The 23,347-nt window shown below is 37.0% G+C and overlaps 1 protein-coding gene across 1 annotated transcript in view; it reads left to right on the top strand.

Moving 5' to 3' along the window:
- DENND2A (DENN domain containing 2A) overlaps window positions 1–20,600 on the top strand; it is a 241,517-nt gene extending 220,917 nt beyond the window's left edge. The window contains exons 16-20 of the mRNA XM_053719035.1: window positions 7,765–7,806; window positions 8,677–8,785; window positions 10,811–11,050; window positions 18,751–18,837; window positions 19,157–20,600. Coding sequence (XP_053575010.1) covers window positions 7,765–7,806; window positions 8,677–8,785; window positions 10,811–11,050; window positions 18,751–18,837; window positions 19,157–19,188 — 510 coding nt within the window. The 3' untranslated portion in view covers window positions 19,189–20,600. The remainder of the gene's footprint in view (window positions 1–7,764; window positions 7,807–8,676; window positions 8,786–10,810; window positions 11,051–18,750; window positions 18,838–19,156) is intronic.
- The last annotated feature ends 2,747 nt before the right edge of the window (window positions 20,601–23,347 follow it).

Here is a 23,347-nt window from a genome sequence, read left to right as displayed (position 1 = left end):
TGAACCTTTATCAGTAAGATATGCACAGATACTGCAATTGGCCCTTTATTGACTGACCTATCTTGCTGGCGGCTTAGTGCAAACAAATTATACCCTTTTTTACTACAAAGTGCATGATTTTTTTTCAGGATATGGACTTAATAAGGTGTCTAAACAGATTACCATGGCTAAGATGATCCATTCTAAGTGAAGTCTATATCCCACAGTTCCTGGCTTTTAAAATTTAATGGGTTTTAAAAAAACTCTGAAATACAACTTAGTTTGAGGATCAAGGTTGTAGTCTGGGGTCTAAGATCACAGATTCATATTTTTGTGGTATTATTCCTATGTGGTGTTTGACTTCTGACATTATTTATTATCCAGATGATAGAAAGAAAAAGTTCTGATATGGAAAACAATTAATGTTCTGTAATATTTAAACACTGCTTCACTTGTATCAAGTTCCTGAAAAGTTCCATGAAAAAAGTTTCATACCTGGACATTGATATGACCACCACCTTTGCTGAAACCAGGCTGAATGTATTTGATGGTTGATGTCCCCAAAACCACAGAAAAATACTAAACCAGATGCTTCAGACCAGGCTATGTTTCCATAGTCAGAAGTTGTTCTGTGTAAGAGTGGCCATGCCATTTAGAACCTAGAGCTTTTGGTGTTTTTGCCAAGTGGTATAGAAAATGCACTTTCTTTTATACAGCATCAGTGAGGAAGTCATTCATGCAATCAAGACCACTAGTCCTTAGAGTTTATTGAGTCGGTTATGTCCTATCTGCCAGCCAGCTCACCTTTCAGAAGGCGTCTTTAACATTATCTCTGTTTGCTGGCTGTTATCTTCTGTATTTTGACTGACTCACTTCAGAAACAGGTTTAAGTGAAATTTACAGCAACAGAGTGCTTTATGTATATTATGTCTATTATATTTTTAGTTGTTTGAGCCTTAAATATATAGGACCAGATAACAAGTGGAGCGGTATTTTGCGCTCATGTTTAAGCATTAAAAGCGCTAGAAGTAATTTTTTCTCTGAGATTTGTCCTCGTATTACGAGTTGAAAGTAAAAAGTTTGTGAGACTGAGATGTCGCAAACGCATATACAATGTTACCAATACACAAGAGAATTCTGGGTAAGATATGCAAATTAGATATGTAAATTCTCAGTTTTTTTGCTTCAAAATACTGTTTTAACGCAGCTATCCTTTTAACAGGATTATAGCAGCAAACCAGAAAGCACTCACTAAAAAGAACGAAACAGGCTGTCTAGTAAGTGATTTCTGGTTTGCTGCAATAATCCTGTTAAAAGGATAGCTGTGTTAAAACAGTATTTTTCAAGCAAAAAAACTGAGAATTTGCATATGATTAAGTTTACAAAATATAAAATACCACATAAATCTTAGAGAATTTACATCTTACACATTAATTACCAAGTTAAACACTGCTTTTAAGGAATAATATCTTATGGGCTACCAGTGATAACATTGTGTATGAGATATTTATATTTTCATGTTCGGGTTAGTGCAATTTGCGAAAATTCTATAGTATTTGCACGAGAGAGTGGGTGTTAGGCTTTTTTTTACCAATTTTTTTCTCCATTAACTTTTATGGGGAAATGCAAAAAACTTTTTTACTTAGAGCGCAATATATATATTTTTTAAACTTGTAGTATGAACGCAACCCGACTAGCACAAAAAGCCTGCCGCAGTTTCGTTATTATTAAGCACGAGTGGGTATATTGTAAAACACTTTTTTTTCCAATGATGACACCAACAGGGCTCCGTAGTTTAATATAATTATTAATATAAAATTAAACCATAGCATTTATTATTTTTAAATGCATTTTAATCTAACTAAAATTCTGATTTCCCAGAGGGGTTACTTAACCCATTAAAAATTATGATTTGCAGACAATAGGCTGTATCTCACTGATGAAGCCCAAATAAGGCTGAAATTCACAACAGGGGATGCCATGACTCTCAATCAGAGGGGGGTTGCCTGGTATTTTGGGGCTCATTTTTAAGAGTGAACTATTATATATAGGGCAGGAAAGTTCCTCTCTGTGAGGAAAACATTTTAAGGGGCAGTTCCTATGGCGGTGACTTGCCACAGAATGAGATACTATGCTTTTTTTTAGTTCCCCGTCTGATTACTTATTTATTTCCTTTGTTATGTTTGATGTACTTCTGTATTTTTTAGGTAAAAACTTAACCTGGGCCCTAATAAAACAATCAGAAGTACCCTTTACATTAAAGTATACACCAATTTTTACTTGTCATAGGCACTACTATAAAGAAGAATATGCACAGATACTGATCAAAAAATCCAGTATAAAAGCTTTGAAAAACTTACTTAGAAGCTCCCAGTTTAGCACTGTTGAAAAGGTTAGGCTGGGACACCCAGTGAAATGGTCTAGAAAGCAAAAAAGATCAAACACCCCCTCCCCTGCATATGAAAAGACCCTTTACTCAAACAGGAGCAAGTTAGAGTAGGTAGGCAACAGTCTACTTCTAAAACTTTTGGGCTTTGTTAGGAGTCTGAGAATCAGCACAATGTTATTTAAAAATAAGCAAAACTATACATTAAAAACAAACAAACCTGTATGGGCTATATATATATATATATATATATATATATATATATATATATATATATATATATATATATATATATATATATATATATATATAGATAGATAGATAGATCATTTACAAAACATTTATGCAAAGAACATTTAGTGTACAATGTCCCTTTAAGATAGCCTTTGCCTACACTATTGCATGGGATAGCTCTATGATGGCACAGAAGATTTTACCAGAGGATTTACATTTGCACCAGGGTTCAAATTTTGGACTCTAGGAATACCTGGAGAATAGTGAAGTAGTGTCCTTTTCAATGGAGGGAAAGTGGGTCTGGAGGAGCAGAATGATTGGGGGAAACACCATAGATCTCTTGTTCAGAGGACTAAAAACTGCTCTGCCACCAGTGATCTTATAAATTCAAAATGTGCAGTCATTCCAAACTGATCAAAATTGGTTTATGCTAAATACAAAAAAAAAAAAAAAAGTTTTTTCTTTTTGGGATTACAGCCAAAACTGAAATGCACATTAGTGTATTTCTATTTATATGACAGTCTATGTTAGAAGCATTTTTATGTATGTCTAAAAAAGCAATCACTGTTTCAGTAATAACTTTTAATGTGCATGCAACATATACCTGTACTCAGCATACTTGCACATTCTGCATACACCCTCATTTACAGGTTGTGCCTGCTTTGTAATCCGGGGGGGGGGGCTATTGCTTCTTTGCCAATACCATCACAGAAGACTCTTCTTAGATTCAAGCTGTCAGTGTAGGTGCATGTAACTTGCAACAAGGCATGAAAGGAAGCTCCAAAACGGGTCAAGTAGTCAGCTAGAATATTTTAATCATCTTACAGCAAGCACTACAAATATGCAGCGGGTAGCATCAAATAAACTGACGCGTTTCGCGTATCCTGCAACATACAAACAAATGTTGTGTTCAGTAAACAGTGATACATAAAACAAAAATATCTATTTTTAAATATATGAAATGAGCACTAACTCACATTTATCTTTTACTATGTTTTGCAAACATCTGAACTATTTGAACGTATGTTGCTTGTTCAGTTCAATCCTACTATAAACAATCTATCAAACTAAGAGTGGAGTTGTATATGCTGTGCACTGCAAAATATGATGTGTGTTTTATTTGATGTCAATTAGAGTTTTATTAAAAGGGACATTCCAGTCAAAATATAAATGCACATAGATTTATTACATCTTTGAATAGAAACATATTTGCATTATACATGTATTGGCAAAAATGCTTCTAGTAAAAGTTATCTCTATTTTAGTGTTAACATTTTTCTCTGCACGTGCTTGTGAAGCATAGCTAGATATTGTTACTGCACCCACATTTTAAATAATGCAGCTGCTCAGATCATCAGTGGGGCTTGTATAATGTCCGCACTTAACAAATTGAGTCATTACCAGATGGTACCAGCACCTTAGGCTCTCTAAACAAGTGCTTTGGTTAAAATGCTGGTGCACGGTGCATACTTAAATACACTTTTGAAACAGCTATAACTTTTATTAGAAGCATATTTGCTAATAGATGTATATTACAAAAATGCTTCTGTTCATTACCGAAATGCACCCATGTGGTTTCTAATTTTGTCTGGAATATCCCTTTAACACGATACAAGCATAAACCACCAAAGGTTTGTTATGAAACTATAGCTAATCTTTAAATGAATGAAAAAAATAAAAATACCAGCAAATTGTATAAAGGCAGAAATGTACAATTTGTTATATTGATCAGAATCTGTATAGTTTGGCCTGGATATTTGAATAGGATTTTAATTATTTAGTAACATATAAAGTCCCAGGAGATTCCCCATCTGCTATAGAGATACTAAAGGAGCACAGTGTAGAAAATCTTTGGCACTTTTTCAATAGGCAGATGTCCAGGAAAGCAAAATAATGACACTAATTAACTAATCATTTCCTGAGGCACGAGATGATGGAATTTATTGCCAAACAAAACAGTTCTGGAATCATTATTAATTACAAGCTACTGTGTCCCTGTGTGATCCAGCCGCAGAGAGCAACCTTTGGGAAAAATTACAGTTTACATTGTCAACAATACATTGCAGCTTTCTTTGTCAGCCAAAGGGTTAAACACAATTCTAATTTAGTTCATTCACAGGTTTTGGATACATATGCAAAAAAAATGAAAATCCAATGATAAACCTTTTATTTCTCATGCACCAATTTATTTTGCCATAAATAAAGCATAGAGACTTTTTAAGTTACTTCTATTATGATATGTATGTACTCTTTGTATCCTTTGTTGAAAGCATATGTAGGTAGGTCAAGACCAGCAATACACTACCATGAGAGCTTCTGATTGGTGGCTGCACATAAATGCCTCTTGTTCATTGGTTCACCAGCAGTGAATTTCTGCTCCAGAGCTGATTTTAACTCTTAGGATAAAAAGCATGGATTATTTATATGCAAACAAACAAGTCATCATCTTTAGGTAGAAGTATTGTTTGCAATATCAATGTATTAACAAAAAATATTCTAGCATAATCACTGTTTCATTGAAAGCTTTTACAGTGCATGGGCATGTGGAGCATATCTAGATATATCTAAATATATGCTGTAAATAAATATTTAAGTATCTACAAATTAGCTAAATAAATATTCACAGGTGTGTTCACACACATAAACACACACACACATACATAAACATACACACAGACATACATACACACACACATACTTACATTATCACACACACACACACACACACACACACATATAAACACAAACATGAACATAAACACACACATGAACATAAACACACACACACATATATAAACACATACAAACACACACATACACATAGATACATATACACATAAACACACATACATACATACATACATACACACACAAACACATACACACACAAACACACACATACTTACATTATCACACACACACACATATAAACACACACATGAACATAAACACACACACACATATATAAACACGTACAAACACACACATAAACACACACACATACACACAGATACATAAACACACATACACAAACACACACATAAACACACACATATAAACACACACACACATATGCATACATTAACACAAACACACACACACATATAAACACACAGACATATATCTAAACACACACAAACACATATAAACACACACATAAACACACACACATATACATATATATATATATATATATATATATATACAAACACACACACATATAAACACATACACACACATAAACACACAAACATATATGTACAAACACACACACATATAAACACACAGATATACACACATATATAAACACACCCATTTACAAACACACACACACATATAAACACATACGCAAACACGCACACACATATAAACACACACACAAACATATATATACAAACACACACACACACATATACACACACATATAAACACACACATTTACAAACACACACACATATAAACACACACAAACAAACACATAAACAAACAAACATATATATACAAACACACACACACATATACACACATATAAACACACATACACAGGCACACATATAAACACACACATAAACACACAAACACACACACATATATATACACACACATACACACACAAACACACACATAAACACACATTTACAAACACACATACACACATATAAACACACACATAAACATAAACACACATACACAAACACACACACACATATAAACACATACCCACACATAAACTTACACACACATACATACTCACACATACATACTCTCACACACACATATAAACACATACACATATAAACACATACACACACATACATACAGTACATACACACACATAAACACACACACATAAACACACACACACATATAAACACATACACACACATAAACACACACACATATACATACACATACACACACACATATAAACACATACACACACATATAAACACACACATTCACAAACACACACACACATAAACACACATACACACACATACATACTCACACATACACAAACACACACACACACACATATAAACACAAACACACACACATATAAACACAAACACACACACACACATATATACACACACACACATATATACACACACACAAACACACACAAATATAAACACATACATACACATAAACATAAACACACAAACATAAACACACAAGCACACACACATATAAACACATACACACATACTCTCACACACACATACATAAACACATACATAAACAGACACACACACACACATATATATATATATATATATATATATACACACACACACAAATACACACACATACATACTCTCACACACATATAAACACACACACACATATAAACACATACACATACATAAACACACACATACATACTCTCACACACATATAAACACATACACACATATAAACACATACATAAACACACACATACATACATTAACACACACATATAAACACATACACAAACACACACATACATAAACACACACATACATATATTAACACACACATATAAACACATACACAAACACACACATACATAAACACACACATACATATATTAACACACACACAAACATAAACACATACACAAACACACACATAAAAATGTTTTCATAGAAAAAAAAAACATTTGTAGTTGTGCCACGAATAGAGCTTAGAGCTCTATAGAGTTGTGCACAAACACCCTTTGCCTGAAGATATACATTTTTTGTATTAAATTTAACATTTTTAAATACATATTTTCATATGAAAGCTGGAAATGTTATGAGTTTAATATCTTATTTTTAGTTACATTGCTCATTATGCTGCAGAAGGTGTACTTAATGTTGCATTAAATTGGACTATTTGTATTAACACTAAGCTTGGTCATATTCTATTACTTGTCTGGAGAAATGTTGCCCTTTTTCATGGTAGGTTGCAGTAACCAGTGCAGGGAGTGACTGGGTTATTTCTGGACCATGTCCAGGACAACAAAAGACCTGTTGTTCCTGGTCAGCGGTAGAGAAACCTCAAACCACATGGGAGGATGCGCTGCACTGTGTTCTCTGCGCTAGACAGCTGCTTATAGTCAGTGAGGCAGGGAGGCAACCAGATAGGCACTGACTGCTGAAAGGATGAAACTAAATCCGTGTTTTATTCCTCTGTAGGTTTTGCTTGTTGACCTTGTGAATGACAGGTTCCTGAGACAGGTGAGTTAAATCTGACACTGAAACACGCTGTAGCTGCCAATAGTTTTATTAACATGGAAGTCACCCAGGATTTAAAGAGACATGCACATCAAACATTTGCTTTCACTGAAACTTCCCAATGTACTTAACTTTTATCAAATGAACCTATTACTATAATTTGTTGACAGTTCCTTTCAATAAGGACATACTGAAGTAGTCTAAGGTGCATATGCCACTATATGGCAGCACTGTAACATTGTTATACATACAGTGCTTATTCATTCTCCTGAGTATGCTGTCATTATACTGGAAACATCACATGCTCTAAGTTTAACATAAAGAGAAGCCTTGCAATGTTATATGTTTAACCATCACAAACCTCTTTTTGTCTTCATAATTCAGATAAAACATATACTTTTAAACAACTTTTCAATTTACTTCTATTATCAATTCTGCTCCTGAGCCTACCTAGGTATGCTTTTCAGCAAAGGATACCAAGAGAAGAAAGAACATTAAATTATAGAAGTAAATTGGAAAGTTGTTTACAATGTCATACTCTGTCTGAATCATGAAAGTTTCATTTTGACTGTTGACTTTATAAACTTCCATAAGAGGTTCTTAAGACAAACCCTGTGAGGACTACAAGAATGCTTGGGATACGCATAGGACTCTCCTACTGACTAATTAAACTTATTCTTTAATATGTGCAGACTTGATGGTCCTATCGGGCACCAAAATCTATGTTTCTATGATGTAATTGGTCAGTGAAGCACCTCTATATTCTAAAGATAAACTTTGTGTCCTCGGTGAAATCATTTTGTTTTGTTTCAGTTTGAATTATTACTTGAACCTTTATTGTACTCTAGTCTCTACGGGTGCCATATTTTTCAGATGGACGATGAAGACTCAATCCTCCCGCGGAAGTTGCAGGCAGCTCTAGAACAAATCCTGGAGCAGAAAAATGAACTGGCGAGTGAAAAAGATCAGGGGCCACATCAAGGTTAGTCTGCAGTACGGCACAGCCAGGGCACATTTTGTTTTAGCTCAATTTCTAAGGAGCTTTATTCACTGACGCACCTGCTTGGTTTGTCACATAAAAGCTTAAAGGGATATAAAACACTAAATACATCATTTCAAGCACACCTCTAATTATTGCTGCCGCCATTTTGGAACCTAATTTCTGAAGCAGAGTTGCTGCACATGTGCAAACAACTTCTGCACTAGAATGCAGTAAATTTCAACATGGTGGCGCCCATGACTAGAGGGAGGAAGAGGATAAATCTCAATACTATAATTACAAAGTGTATTTAGAGATTAATGTCCCTTTAAGCCTATAGCATATATAAAAACAGTTAAAGGGCTGTGAAAGCTAAAATTAAACTTTAATGATTAAGGCAGAACATGCAATTTCTGGGAGCTAGCTGGTTATTGGTGGCTATAGACATGTGCCTCTTGTCATTGGCTCTCCAGGTGTGTTCAGCTAACTCCAAGTACTGCTGACCTGGAGCTAACTTTGGCTATGTGTTTAGGGCCTTGCAGAGGTTAAGCAATAGTGAGATACTAATACAATGGCCTAACACACAGTTTACAAGGTCTGGCACATCAAGAGCATTTGAAAAATCTGGGGAAATGTTCCCAGTCTCCTTTGTGGGGGCCAATTAAAGGCAGATTTAAAACAGCTTGTGCTCTGAGCTAACCAATCACAGTGTAGAATGTTGCAGGCTCACATGCTCTTACCATACTTAAAGGGACAGCCTACTTGAACATTTTATTATTTAAAAAGATAATCCCTTTATTTATTACCCATTCCCCTGTTTTGCATAACCAACACAGTTATATTAATATACTTTTTACCACTGTGATTAACTTGTATCTGCCCTCTTATCTCAGTTCTTTTGACAGACAGAATTTTAGCCAATCAGTGCTGACTCATAACTCCACAGGAGTGAGCACAATGTTATCTATATGACACAATTGAACTAACGCTATAAGAGGCGGCCTTCAAGGGCTTCCAAATTAGCACATAAGTCTACCTAGTTTTAGCTTTCAACAAAGAATACCAAGAGAACAAAGCAACTTTGATGATAAAAGTAAATTGGAAAGTTGTTTAAAAATTGCATATCCTATCTGAATCATGAAAGTTTAATTTTGACTAGACTGTCCCTTTAAAAACGATGGAACCACTACAGTCTTTCTAGAGGGAGTGGAACTAAAAGAGGAATTCTGCAGTAAAAGCAGGCACAATAAATAATACATTTATATTGCAATGTTTCATTATTTTCCGTAAAGGGACACCAAAAATGTTTCTTTAATGATTCAGATGATGATGATTCAGAGCATACAATTTAAATATATATATTATTTTTTTTAACAATGTTATACATTTCCAAGAGCACTGTATGGCAACAGTGTTACTGCAATGTAGTGCACTAGACGTGCAAGCTACCTACCTAGGTATGCTCTTTAACAAAGAATACAATTAGAATTAAGCAAATTTGCTAATGCAAGTAAATTGGATTATTTATTTATTTTAAACTGTATTAACTGAATTATAATATAAACATTTGGAGTTTAATGTCCCTTTAATTAGAATTATCAGGAAATTGAAATGTTAAATATAATGTACATTTAACTTCTTTCTCATATAGTCTTTATTATGCAAACATCACAACTAATGTAGATCATTAATAGCCATTCAATATATATTGTTTTACTTGTTAATATCATTGATTAAAAGCAAAGAATGGTTGTCAGTTGTTTTGTTTTTACCTACTAATGCTTACTGGCAGACAAGGACAAGTCCCACAATGGTATTGGTGGCTGGCTCTACAAGCATAACAAAAGGAGACGAAAAAAATATGGCATTTTGAAAAGCTGTGTTTTATATGCGACATCACCTGTAAAAAATGATCAGCTCATTGTGATCATACTCTCCATATACAAACTTTTATATCCAGTTGGTCTACTCTTCACCTGGTCTTAATCTTTGGTTTGTATTAATCCTATGGATTTTTGTCCTTTTCAGAGGCCAGCTCATTAAATGATGTTGTTTCTGAAGCCTTTGTGAGGTTTTTCGTGGAGATTGTTGGTCACTACTCGCTGTTTTTAGTGCCAGGAGAGAAAGAAGAGAGGGCACTTCTTAGAGAAGCCTTTAGAAAATCTGTCTCTTCCAAGAGTCTCCGCCGGTTTCTGGAGGTCTTCATGGAAACGCAAATGTTTGGTGGCTTCATTCAGGAAAGAGAGATGCGAAAGCAAGGCACAAAAGGTAAGTTTAGCAACATGTACTTGTATTACATTAAGAAATACCCATTACCAGGCCTGGGCTTCTGTTATTACCGGAAATAACCAGCACTTACTGACATCCAGTTACTTAGACTGTGTAATTGCATGGACCTTAGTCATGCATAGGTCTTTCAACACCCGCTTCAAGGATGCAGTTACCTGCCCGACTCCTGTGATGATGAATTTGTGGGTGCATAAAGCACTGGCAGAAGACGATTAGCATTGGTTCCTAGGATACTACAGGATCATTGTGTCCGTGACATATCAGATTAATAAATGACCTGATTAGGGAGGGAGATTATCACAGAGAAAAAGTTTGAGCAGAGAAAAGGAAAATCAAAGCAATCTGAAGAAGTAATGCAAAATTTTAATAAAATAAAAGAATGTCACCTAGATTTAGAGTTTTGCGTTAGAAGGGGTGCGTTAGCTACGCGTTTCCCCCCCCCCCGCACCTTTTAAACAACGCTGGTATTTAGAGTTCTCTGAAGGGCTGCATTAGGCTCCAAAAAGGGAGCGTAGAGCATAATTTACCGCCACTTCAACTCTAAATACCAGCGTTGCTTACGGACGCGGCCAGCTTCAAAAACGTGCTCATGCACGATTTCCCCATAGGAAACAATGGGGCAGTTTGAGCTGAAAAAAAACCTAACACCTGCAAAAAAGCAGCGTTCAGCTCCTAACGCAGCCCCATTGTTTCCTATGGGCAAACACTTCCTAAGTCTGCACCTAACACCCTAACATGTACCCAGAGTCTAAACACCCCTAACCGTACACTTATTAACCCCTAATCTCCCGCCCCCGCTATCGCTGACTGCTTCATTTTATTATTAACCCCTAATCTGCCGCTCCGTACACTGCCGCAAACTACATTATCCCTATGAACCCCTAATCTGCTGCCCCTAACATCGCCGACACCTACATAATATTTATTACCCCCTAATCTGCCCCCCCCCCCCACGTCGCCGCTACCTAACTACACTTATTAACCCCTAATCTGCCGACCGGACCTCGCCGCTACTCTAATAAATGTATTAACCCCTAAAGCTAAGTCTAACCCTAACACTAACACCCCCCTAAGTTAAATTTAATTTAAATCTAACGAAATAAAATAAATCTTATTAAATAAATTAATCCTATTTAAAGCTAAATACTTACCTGTAAAATAAACCCTAATATAGCTACAATATAATGAATAATTATATTGTAGCTATTTTACGCCTAGATGAAGCAATGCAAAATTTTAATAAAATAAAACAATGTCACCTAGATTTAGAGTTTTGCGTTAGAAGGGGTGCGTTAGCTGCGCGTGTCTTTTTCCCCCCGCACCTTTTAAATAACGCTGATATTTAGAGTTCTCTGAAGGGCTGCGTTAGGCTCCAAAAAGGGAGCGTAGAGCATAATTTACCGCCACTGCAACTCTAAATACCAGCGTTGCTTACGGACACGGCCAGCTTAAAAAACGTGCTCGTGAACGATATCCCCATAGGAAACAATGGGGCAGTTTGAGCTGAAAAAAACCTAACACCTGCAAAAAAGCACCTAACGCAGCCCCATTGTTTCCTATGGGGAAACACTTCCTAAGTCTGCACCGAACACCCTAACATGAACCCCGAGTCTAAACACCCCTAACCTTACACTTATTAACCCCTAATCTGCCATCCCCACTACCGCTGACCCCTGCATTATATTATTAACCCCTAATCTGCTGCTCCGTACACCGCTGCAACCTACATTATAGCTATGTACCCCTAATCTGCTGCCCACAACATCGCCGACCCCTATATTATATTTATTAACCCCTAATCTGCCCCCCCAATCGCCGCTACCTAACTACACTTATTAACCCCTAATCTGCCGACCGGACCTCGCCGCCACTCTAATAAATGTATTAACCCCTAAACCACCTCACTCCCGCCTCAAAAACCCTATAATAAATAGTATTAACCCCTAATCTGCCCTCCCTAACATCGCCAACACCTAACTTAAAGTATTAACCCCTAATCTGCCGACCGCACCTCGCCGCTACTATAATAAATGTATTAACCCCTTAAGCTAAGTCTAACCCTAACCCTAACACCCCCCTAAGTTAAATATAATTTTTATCTAACGAAATAAATTAACTCTTTTTTTAATAAATGAATCCTATTTAATGCTAAATACTTACCTGTAAAATAAACCCTAATATAGCTACAATATAACAAATAATTATATTGTAGCTATTTTAGGATTTATATTTATTTTACAGGCAACTTTGTATTTATTTTAACTAGGTACAATAGCTATTAAATAGTTAATAACTATTTAATAGCTACCTAGTTAAAATAATTACAAAATTACCTGTAAAATAAATCCTAACCTAAGTTACAATTAAACCTTAACACTACACTATCAATAAATTAATTAACTAAACTATCTACAATTATCTACAATTAAATCAACTAAACTAAATTACAAAAAAAAAAACCACTAAATTACAAAAAATAAAAAAAGATTACAAGAATTTTAAACTAATTACACCTACTCTAAGCCCCCTAAAAAAATAACAAAGCCCCCCAAAATAAAAAAATGCCCTACCCTATTCTAAAATAAAAAGTTAACAGCTCTTTTACCTTACCAGCCCTTAAAAGGGCCTTTTGCGGGGCATGCCCCAAAGAAAACAGCTCTTTTGCATTTAAATAAACATACAATCCCCCCCCCCAACATTACAAACCACCACCCACATACCCCTAATCTAACCCAAACACCCCTTAAAAAACCTAACACTAAGCCCCTGAAGATCTCCCTACCTTATCTTCACCACCCCGGGTATCACCGATCCGTCCAGAAGAGGGTCCGAAGTCTTCATCCTATCCGGCAAGAAGAGGTCCAGAAGAGGGTCCGAAGTCTTCATCCTATCCGGCAAGAAGAGGACATCTGGATCGGTACACATGTTCATCCAGGCGGCGTCTTCTATCTTCATCCATCCGGCGCGGAGCGGGACCATCTTGAAGCAGCCGACACGGATCCATCCTCTTCTTCCGGCGACTCCCGACGAATGAAGGTTCCTTTAAGTGACGTCATCCAAGATGGCGTCCCTCGAATTCCGATTGGCTGATAGGATTCTATCAGCCAATCGGAATTAAGGTAGGAAAAATCTGATTGGCTGATTGAATCTGAATTGTTCCGATCAGCCAATAGAATGCGAGCTCAATCTGATTGGCTGATTGGATCAGCCAATCGGATTGAACTTGAATCTGATTGGCTGATTCAATCAGCCAATCAGATTGTGTTAGGGTTAGACTTAGCTTTAGGGGTTAATACATTTATTAGAGTAGCGGCGAGGTCCGGTCGGCAGATTAGGGGTTAATACTTGAAGTTAGGTGTCGGAGATGTTAGGGAGGGCAGATTAGGGGTTAATACTATTTATTATAGGGTTTTTGAAGCGGGAATGAGGCGGTTTAGGGGTTAATACATTTATTATAGTGGCGGCGTGGTCTGGTCGGCAGATTAGGGGTTAATAAGTGTAGGTAGGTAGCGGCGACGTTGGGGGGAGCAGATTAGGGGTAAATAAATATAATATAGGGGTCGGCGATGTTGGGGGCAGCAGATTACGGGTACATAGGGATAATGTAGGTTGCGGCAGTGTGCGGTCGGCAGATTAGGGGTTACATTTTTTTATTAGAGTTGCGGCGATGTGGGGGGACCTTGGTTTAGGGGTACATAGGTAGTTTATGGGTGTTAGTGTACTTTAGAGCACAGTAGTTAAGAGCTTTATGAACCGGCGTTAGCCCAGAAAGCTCTTAACTCCTGGCTTTTTTCTGCGGCTGGAGTCTTGTTGTTAGAGTTCTAACGCGCACTTCAGCCAAGACTCTAAATACCAGCGTTAGAAAGATCCCATTGAAAAGATAGGATACGCAATTGACGTAAGGGGATCTGCGGTATGGAAAAGTCGTGGCTGGAAAGTGAGCGTTAGACCCTTTCCTGACTGACTCTAAACTACCAGCGGGCGACCAAAACCAGCGTTAGGACCCCTAGGGGTGTGTGTGTGTGTGTATGTATATGTATATATATATATATATATATATATATATATATATATATATATATATATATATATATATATATATATATATATATATAGATAGATAGATAGATATATAGTATCTCACAAAAGTGAGTACACCCCTCACATTTTTGTAAATATTTTATTATACCTTTTCATGTGACAACTGATACTTTGCTACAATGTAGTGAGTGTACAGCCTGTATAACCGTGTAAATTTGCTGTCCCCTCAAAATAACTCAACACACAGCCATTAATGTCTTAACCGTTGGCAACAAAAGTGAGTACACCCATAAGTGGAAATGTCAAAATTGGGCCCAAAGTGTCAATATTTTGTGTGTCCACCATTATTTTCCAGCACTGGCTTAACCCTTTTGGGCATGGAGTTCACCAGAGCTTCACAGGTTGCCGCTGGAGTCCTCTTCCACTCCTTCATGACGACATCACAGAGCTGGTGGATGTTAGAGACCTTGCACTCCCCCACCTTCCGTTTGAGGATGCCCCACAGATGTTCAATAGGGTTTAGGTTTGGAGACATGCTTGGCCAGTCCATCACCTTTACTGTCAGCTTCTTTAGCAAGTCAGTGGTCGTCTTGGAGGTGTGTTTGGGGTCGTTATCATGTTGGAATACTGCCCTGCAGCCCAGTCTCCGAAGGCAGGGGATCATGCTCTGCTTCAGTATGTCACAGTACATGTTGGCATTCATGGTTCCCTCAATGAACTGTAGCTCCCCAGTTCCGGCAGCACTCATGCAGGCCCAGACCATGACACTTCCACCATCATGCTTGACTGTAGGCAAGAAACACTTGTCTTTCTACTCCTCACCTGGTTGCCTCCACACACGCTTGACACCATCTGAACCAAATAAGTTTATCTTGGTCTCATCGGACCCCAGGACATGGTTCCAGTAATCCATGTCCTTAGTCTGCTTGTCTTCGGCAAACTGTTTGCAGGCTTTCTTGTGCCTCGTTTTTAGAAGAGGCTTCCTTCTGGGATGACAGCCATGCAGACCAATTTGATGCAGTGTGCAGCATATGGTCTGAGCAATGACAGGCGGACCCCCCACCCCTTCATCCTCTGCAGCAATGCTGGCAGCACTCATATGTCTATTTCCCAAAGACAACCTCTGGATATGACGCTGAGCACGTGCACTCAACTTCTTTGTTCGACCATGGCGAGGCCTGTTCTGAGTGGAACCTGTCCTGTGAAACCGCTGTATGGTCTTGCCCACCATGCCGCAGCTCAGTTTCAGGGTTTTGGCAATCTTCTTATAGCCTAGGCCATCTTTATGTAGAGCAACAATTCTTTTTTTCAGATCCTCAGAGAGTTCTTTGCCATGAGGTGCCATGTTAAACTACCAGTGACCAGTATGAGAGAGTGTGAGAGCGATAACACCAAATTTAACACACCTGCTCCCCATTCACACCTGATACCTTGTAACACTAATGAATCATGTGACACCCGGGATGGAAAATGGCTAATTTGCACTTGTTGCCAAAGGTTTAGACATTAGTGGCTGTGTGTTGAGTTATTTTGACGGAACAGAAAATTTACAGTTATACAGGCTGTACACTCACTAATTTACATTGTAGCAAAGTGTCATTTCTTTAGTGTTGTCACATGAAAAGATATAATAAAATATTTACAAAAATGTGAGGGGTGTACTCACTTTTGTGAGATACCGATATATGTATGTGACGTGTGTGTGTATATATATATATATATATATATATATATATATATATTGCCAAATTAAAATCACAATTAAATGTCAAAATATCTCTGTCACAATAGATCAGTATGAAAACCCATTGCCAGCCATATATAGAGTAGTATTAACGCATTGCCAGCCATGTATAGAGTAGTATTAATGCATTGCCAGCCATATATAGAGTAGTATTAACCTATTGCCAGCCATATATAGAGTAGTATTAACCCAATGCTAGCCATATATAGAGTAGTATTAACCCAATGCCAGTCATATATAAAGTAGTATTAATACATTGCTAGCCATATATAGAGTAGGATTAACACATTGATAGCCATATAGCGTAGTATTAACCCAATGCCAGCCATATATACAGTAGTATTAACACATTGATAGCCATATATAGAGTAGTATTAACCCAATGCCAGCTATATATAGAGTAGTATTAATGCATTGCCAGCCATATATAGAGTAGTATTAACACATTGCTAGCCATATATAGAGTAGTATTAACCCAATGCCAGCTATATATAGAGTAGTATTAACACATTGCTAGCCATATATAGAGTAGTATTAACCCAATGCCAGCCATATATAGAATAGTATTAACCCAATGCCAGTCATATATAGAGTAGTATTAACCTAATGCCAGCCATATATAGAGTAGTATTAACCCAATGCCAGACATATATAGAGTAGTATTAACCCAATGAAAGCCATATATAGAGTAGTATTAACCCAATGCCAGACATATATAGAGTAGTATTAACCCAATGAATGCCATATATAGAGTAGTATTAACCCAATGCCAGACATATATAGAGTAGTATTAACCCAATGAATGCCATATATAGAGTAGTATTAACCCAATGCCAGGCATATATAGAGTAGTATTAACCCAATGAAAGCCATATATAGAGTAGTATTAACCCAATGCCAGACATATATAGAGTAGTATTAACCCAATGAATGCCATATATAGAGTAGTATTAACCCAATGCCAGACATATATAGAGTAGTATTAGAGTAGTATTAACCCAATGAAAGCCATATATAGAGTAGTATTAATCATTGCCATCCATATATAAAGTAGTATTAAGACATTGCTAGCCATATATTGAGTAGTATTAACCCATTGTCAGCCCTTTAAAGCAGTATTATCCAGTTGTCCACCACATATAGAACAGTATTAACCCATTGTCTGTCACATATTTAGTGGTATTCACCCACTGTCTGGCACATATAGAGCATTAGTAACCCATTGTCCACCACATAGAGAGCAGTATGTGCCTTTTATCAGCTACACAAAGCAGTGCTAACCGCTTGTGAGCCACATTTAAAACATTTATTAACCGTTTTTTTGCTACAAATAGAGCAGTAGTATCTTCTTATTAGCCCCTCCCACTGACGGGCTGGGCCATCCATTGAGGAACTTTTTGGGCACAGTATTAACATATGTTTACAGGTCACACATATAGGGTGGCGCCTTGACCCCCATGGAGATTGGTACCTATGAAGTGCATACTGCAGCACCCACAAACCTCAAAGGTACCCGAAGCCCTGAATTTGCAAAGAGAGAGATCAGAGAGAGAGAGTGGGTATTTTATAGTGCAATTGTACAATGTGTTTTGCTGCACTAATGCTTGCCCTGAACTATATATTTAAGGTTAAACAAAGCCCTGCACTAACTAACTGGTCCTGAGCAGGATACATACGGGAATTGGTAGCTGCGCTTGTATTGCATTCAAGATTGTCTCGCTAGTCTTGTCCTGCTTTGGCATCCAGGGTATTACAAAATGCATTCTGTTTGTGAGACAGATGATGCATAAACTCAGCAGATGCTTGTACAGCTGTAAGAAGAAACAAGGGCGTATACGGAAGGCGCAAGAAGCTGCTTTTGACTGTTTTTTGTTTTGTTTGTATTCACCTGCAGGTCTGTTTGAGGTTCGGGCACAGGAATATTTGGAGACTCTTCCATGTGGGGAGCAGAGTGGTGTGAATAAGTTCCTTAAAGGACTAGGTGAGAATTTGTTTCCCCAGTGTATGTTTATACTTGTGAATCTAGTGCATAACCAGTTTACTGGTTCCCATAGGCAACCCGCTAACATATTAATGCCCTTATACAAACATACTCATATATGCATCTTGAGGTAGAAACATGACTGCACCATATGATCTACCAGAATGGCGCATTTGCCTACTGACATATCTACCCCTTCTAGTTTGTAGGGATGCAGTATATAACGCTATATGTACAATATTTATATATTGGAAAATATGTGTTTTGTGTCTGTTTTACGAGCTCATCATTTTTAAACAAGAACCATTTGTCTCTTTAGGAAACAAAATGCGATTTCGCCATAAGAAGTAACACCAATGAGTGGTGCCTATGGACATATCTTAAGTTATTAACAAGCTGTTTCCTGGTAAAAGATAACACACTCAGAACATCTAGTAAGGTTCTTCCATTGCTGCTTGTGGGTTAGAAAAAGTTTACCTACAACACAAGAGGGAAGCAGGACATTTTGGACAGATGGGTGGATTCTCAATTACAGTCTGCCCTTCGGCCAATGAAGACAGTGACCCTCTCTGCTGTATCATGCACTGGACACTTATTGGATAAGCTCCTCCTTTATGCCAGACTGAAATTAATTCTGTTTTAGGTTATTGTAAATCTTTTTCTATTTATGTTCAGGTTGAAACAAAAGGAAGAACTATTAGAGTACAATGACAGTCACTTTCTGTATTACCTCTGCTCTTTGTAACATAGACATCAGGGTACTTAGCTGCTGCAAGAGAACGTTTTGTGAGAAGTAACTGCTACAATGTTATGACTGATGTGGGCGTTGCTATACGGTTACCCAGACGTTCTATGCGGAGTACAGTACTCCATTAACAAAACTCAAAAAGCTAGTCGCACTAAATGTGACCGAAAAATCTAATCACGCTTGGATTTACTGGACATTATACTTGACTGGTTGTGGCCAGCAAGTAAACACACTCTGTTTCTTTAAAAACTGCAACTTTAATGCTCTCGGTGGATTAATTAAACCGTAATAATCTATTCATAAGATTATTTGAATATCTCCATAAAATATTTTATTAAACAAATCTTTATTTTGAGATTACTGTACATTTTTAAGGCAAATACTGTGACGTGAACTATCACAGCCTGATTATCGTGAAGGAACTGGATAACGTACTGGCCTTATATATGCAGACAATATGATGGGTATGTCTGCATAGGAAGACACGCCCAGACAAATGGTTTGATTTGTAGAGTATATATGACTGTGAGATAGAATGGAAGAAGCACAGTTGCGAACAGTTAGCAATGGACACCGGCATCTTCCATAATATGAAAGCATTGAAAGCGAATCCTAGCAAGTTAGAAGAATGGCTGGATATGGTGTCAAACAGTTCTGGTAAGCTCCAGGTCAGTCACATGTGGTCTGTTTATGGATTTGGTAACCAAAGAAAGCAAGATTCTAGCCTGGAGCTTGTAGCTAGTGTGTATAACAAGAATGGCTGTCTTACGATTTTAATGTGTATTTGGAAAGGCCAGAAGTAACAAACTTTACAAAAGGGACCTTCTGCACGATAGTGATGAACAAACTGGGTAATAACACTAGAAAAAACAAAATAATCCTGTAATCCAGTTAAATAGAATTTAACAGTGCCCCTATGGGAATTGCTGTGTACAAGCATTAAATTGTACTTTATATATATGTATATGTATACTGTAAGATTCACAATAAAATTGAGCCTGTGGTTTATTTAAAATTCTTGTTGAATAACTTTGCTTTTGATCAGTGTGCAATGTATTATCCGTGTGTAACATAATACAGGTATAAAACCCTTGCAGAATATTTGTATATTTGCATCTGTAAAATGTCACAGCTTGGAGAGGGGATGGGACCAGGTGATAAAAAACCCCCAGTAACTTACTGGTGGGAGAATGGTCATTTTTTTATAATTTATATTTAAAAAACATATTAATGAAAGTCTGGATTTCAGAATAATTCTAATTTTTAGAATTCAGGATTTGGATCTGTACTTTTAGAAGACTATAAACCTACATATTAAAGGAACATTAAACATATATCTGCTGTTAAGCAGTCCATTACAACAGATGCTTCACTCATTTTACACTGTCATTTAATTAGCACAATTTACAATGCTTGACAAATTAAGCGCATTTGAGGAATACTGCCCTTGAAAAGCCCGGTGGAATTCATGTTTCAGGGTAACTTTGCTGCAGCCAATTAGGGACAGATGTAAAAGAGCTTGTTCTCTGAGTTAACCAATCAGTATGCAGTGTGTTTCAGGGTCATATACATTTTCCCCTACTTATATTTTGGAACATTCCAGCTCTTCTGCAAGGAACTGGAACAAGCACACACTTCAGCTGTATTTTTCAGGACAATCCATTACACTGTCATGAGTACACCTGCGCTTGTGTGGGGTGCTTTAACTAATGGAAGATGGTCAGTCGCCCTTTTATTTATAAATACAAATACAAAGTTTGGTTTAGCACACTTTAACGCCGTTATGCCGTTCTATTCCGTCATAATTACACTGGGCTTTAGAGCCGTTATGACGGAATAGAACGTCATAGCCAGCGGCTGTCCTGAAGCCTTCTGTGCTTCCTGGATTTGATCGCGGTCTGGAGGGCGTTCCTAGGGTTATAGGGGCACCCCCCAGATCCGATCCAATAATTGAAATCTTGCGATCATGTGCACGATCGCGTGATTTCAATTTGTCTACATCGGAACAGTTGTTCTGATGTAGACACTTTAACCCTGGCAGGAAAGGGTTAAAAAAAAGTTTATATACACATCTTAGGAGTGCTGCCAATGTGACCAAATAGTAACACGCAACAGGGAGACTGACCATCTTCCATTGGTTATAACACCTCACCCAAGCTCGGGTGTACTCATGACAGTGTAATGAAGTTGTGTATATAAAGCCAGGGAGTCTCATTCTATTATGAAGAGAAAAAACAGAAATGATTCAGCCGATACAACATTGGGACACCTTGAACTAAGCAGAATATGGCTATATTGTGTGACTAAGATCCCAATTTTATTTAAAAGGATAGCTGTTTTTGCAGCATTTGAAAATGTGTTGTTTATTTGCAAATTAATGTGCGCCAATACCCCGTTTTGTGTTAATATTTGGTCTCATTGGCAGCACTCCCAAGATGTGTATATAAACATTTTGTAAGGTGTGCTAAACCAAACTTAGTATTTGTATATATATATATATATATATATATATATATAAAGTATAGATATACAGTATATTGTGCCAAAATACCATCAGATATAAGTAAAAATGTGTGTTTACTAATAAATAGAACATATTCTTGTAGGTAAAGAACATTAGAATGTGTAATATTCATATTGTTATGTTGGGTTAGCGCTCTTGCGAATATGCGATGGGGTTTGCTCGCTACACTTGTAATCTGTCCCTAAATGTTTTGGTTTCATATGCATTTAAATAACCATTAACTGCTCATCTACAGTTCTCATCGTTGCAGGATTCAGATAACTTACTCCTAAACCTGTTTGGGCAAAGAATAGTCGTTGTGCTTTAAGTCAGCACAAACGAGTCACATCTACAAGAAAACTTGTCTAAAATTTCAGTTTCAAAATATTGTGAACAGAAAGAACACGATGAGCTCTACATTTAAAAAGCAAGAGCTTTTACAACTGCTATAAACACGTAGATATGCAGTGCCGGATTCACAATCTGTTGCACCCTTAAAGGAAAACGACACATTTGTAATTTCCAGACATTGCTGTTGTGTTGCTATAGAATAACACAATCAACTAAGTGCAAACATTTTCAAAACAAATTACCACCTTGTTTGCAGAATTTATTTCAATACTAAAACTCTACTCACCTCTTGCTAATTTAGAGGAGCCAATTCTGGCTTGAGTCTGTATCCGACAAGGGTAGCCACAATAATTATGTTTGCAACCTCTGCTGAGGAGAATTAGGGGCAAATATGTGGCAGGGTTAGGCTTGTACAGTCTGCATGGCGCAAATTTTAGAGTTAGATTGCAAAACAAATGGGGAGAACTACTTGTTCTATGCATAATTAAACATTTTATATTACAATCTAAAGATGTTTAATTTCCTTCCAGTTTGCTCAACTGGAATAATTATGTTATTGGTCACCAAAGGGTTAAAAAGATAAGTAAGTAAACTTGCCTCTTTACACACACTGCTTGTGTAACAAGATTTCTGTTTATTGCTGCAAAAGAAAATAAATCTTAATGAATATTGTATTTTACATTAAGACACAGAGGTTTTGATCTTATTTGAAGTGAAATCACTACAAAATATTTCACACACGGTACAGAGTTAAGTCCTAAAATTTAGAGGCCTGTTTTTAAATACTAGATCATTAATACCTGATTTTTACAGCTTAAAATGTAGTCCACATCCCACAACTGCCTAATCACACACTGGACCTGTGACTCCACCTGTGGCACACCTATAACTACACCCTCCATCCACCT

This window comes from Bombina bombina, chromosome 6 (assembly GCF_027579735.1).
Source record: "Bombina bombina isolate aBomBom1 chromosome 6, aBomBom1.pri, whole genome shotgun sequence".
Classification (NCBI taxonomy): domain Eukaryota; kingdom Metazoa; phylum Chordata; class Amphibia; order Anura; family Bombinatoridae; genus Bombina; species Bombina bombina.
This window is presented reverse-complemented; position numbering and strand designations above follow the sequence as displayed.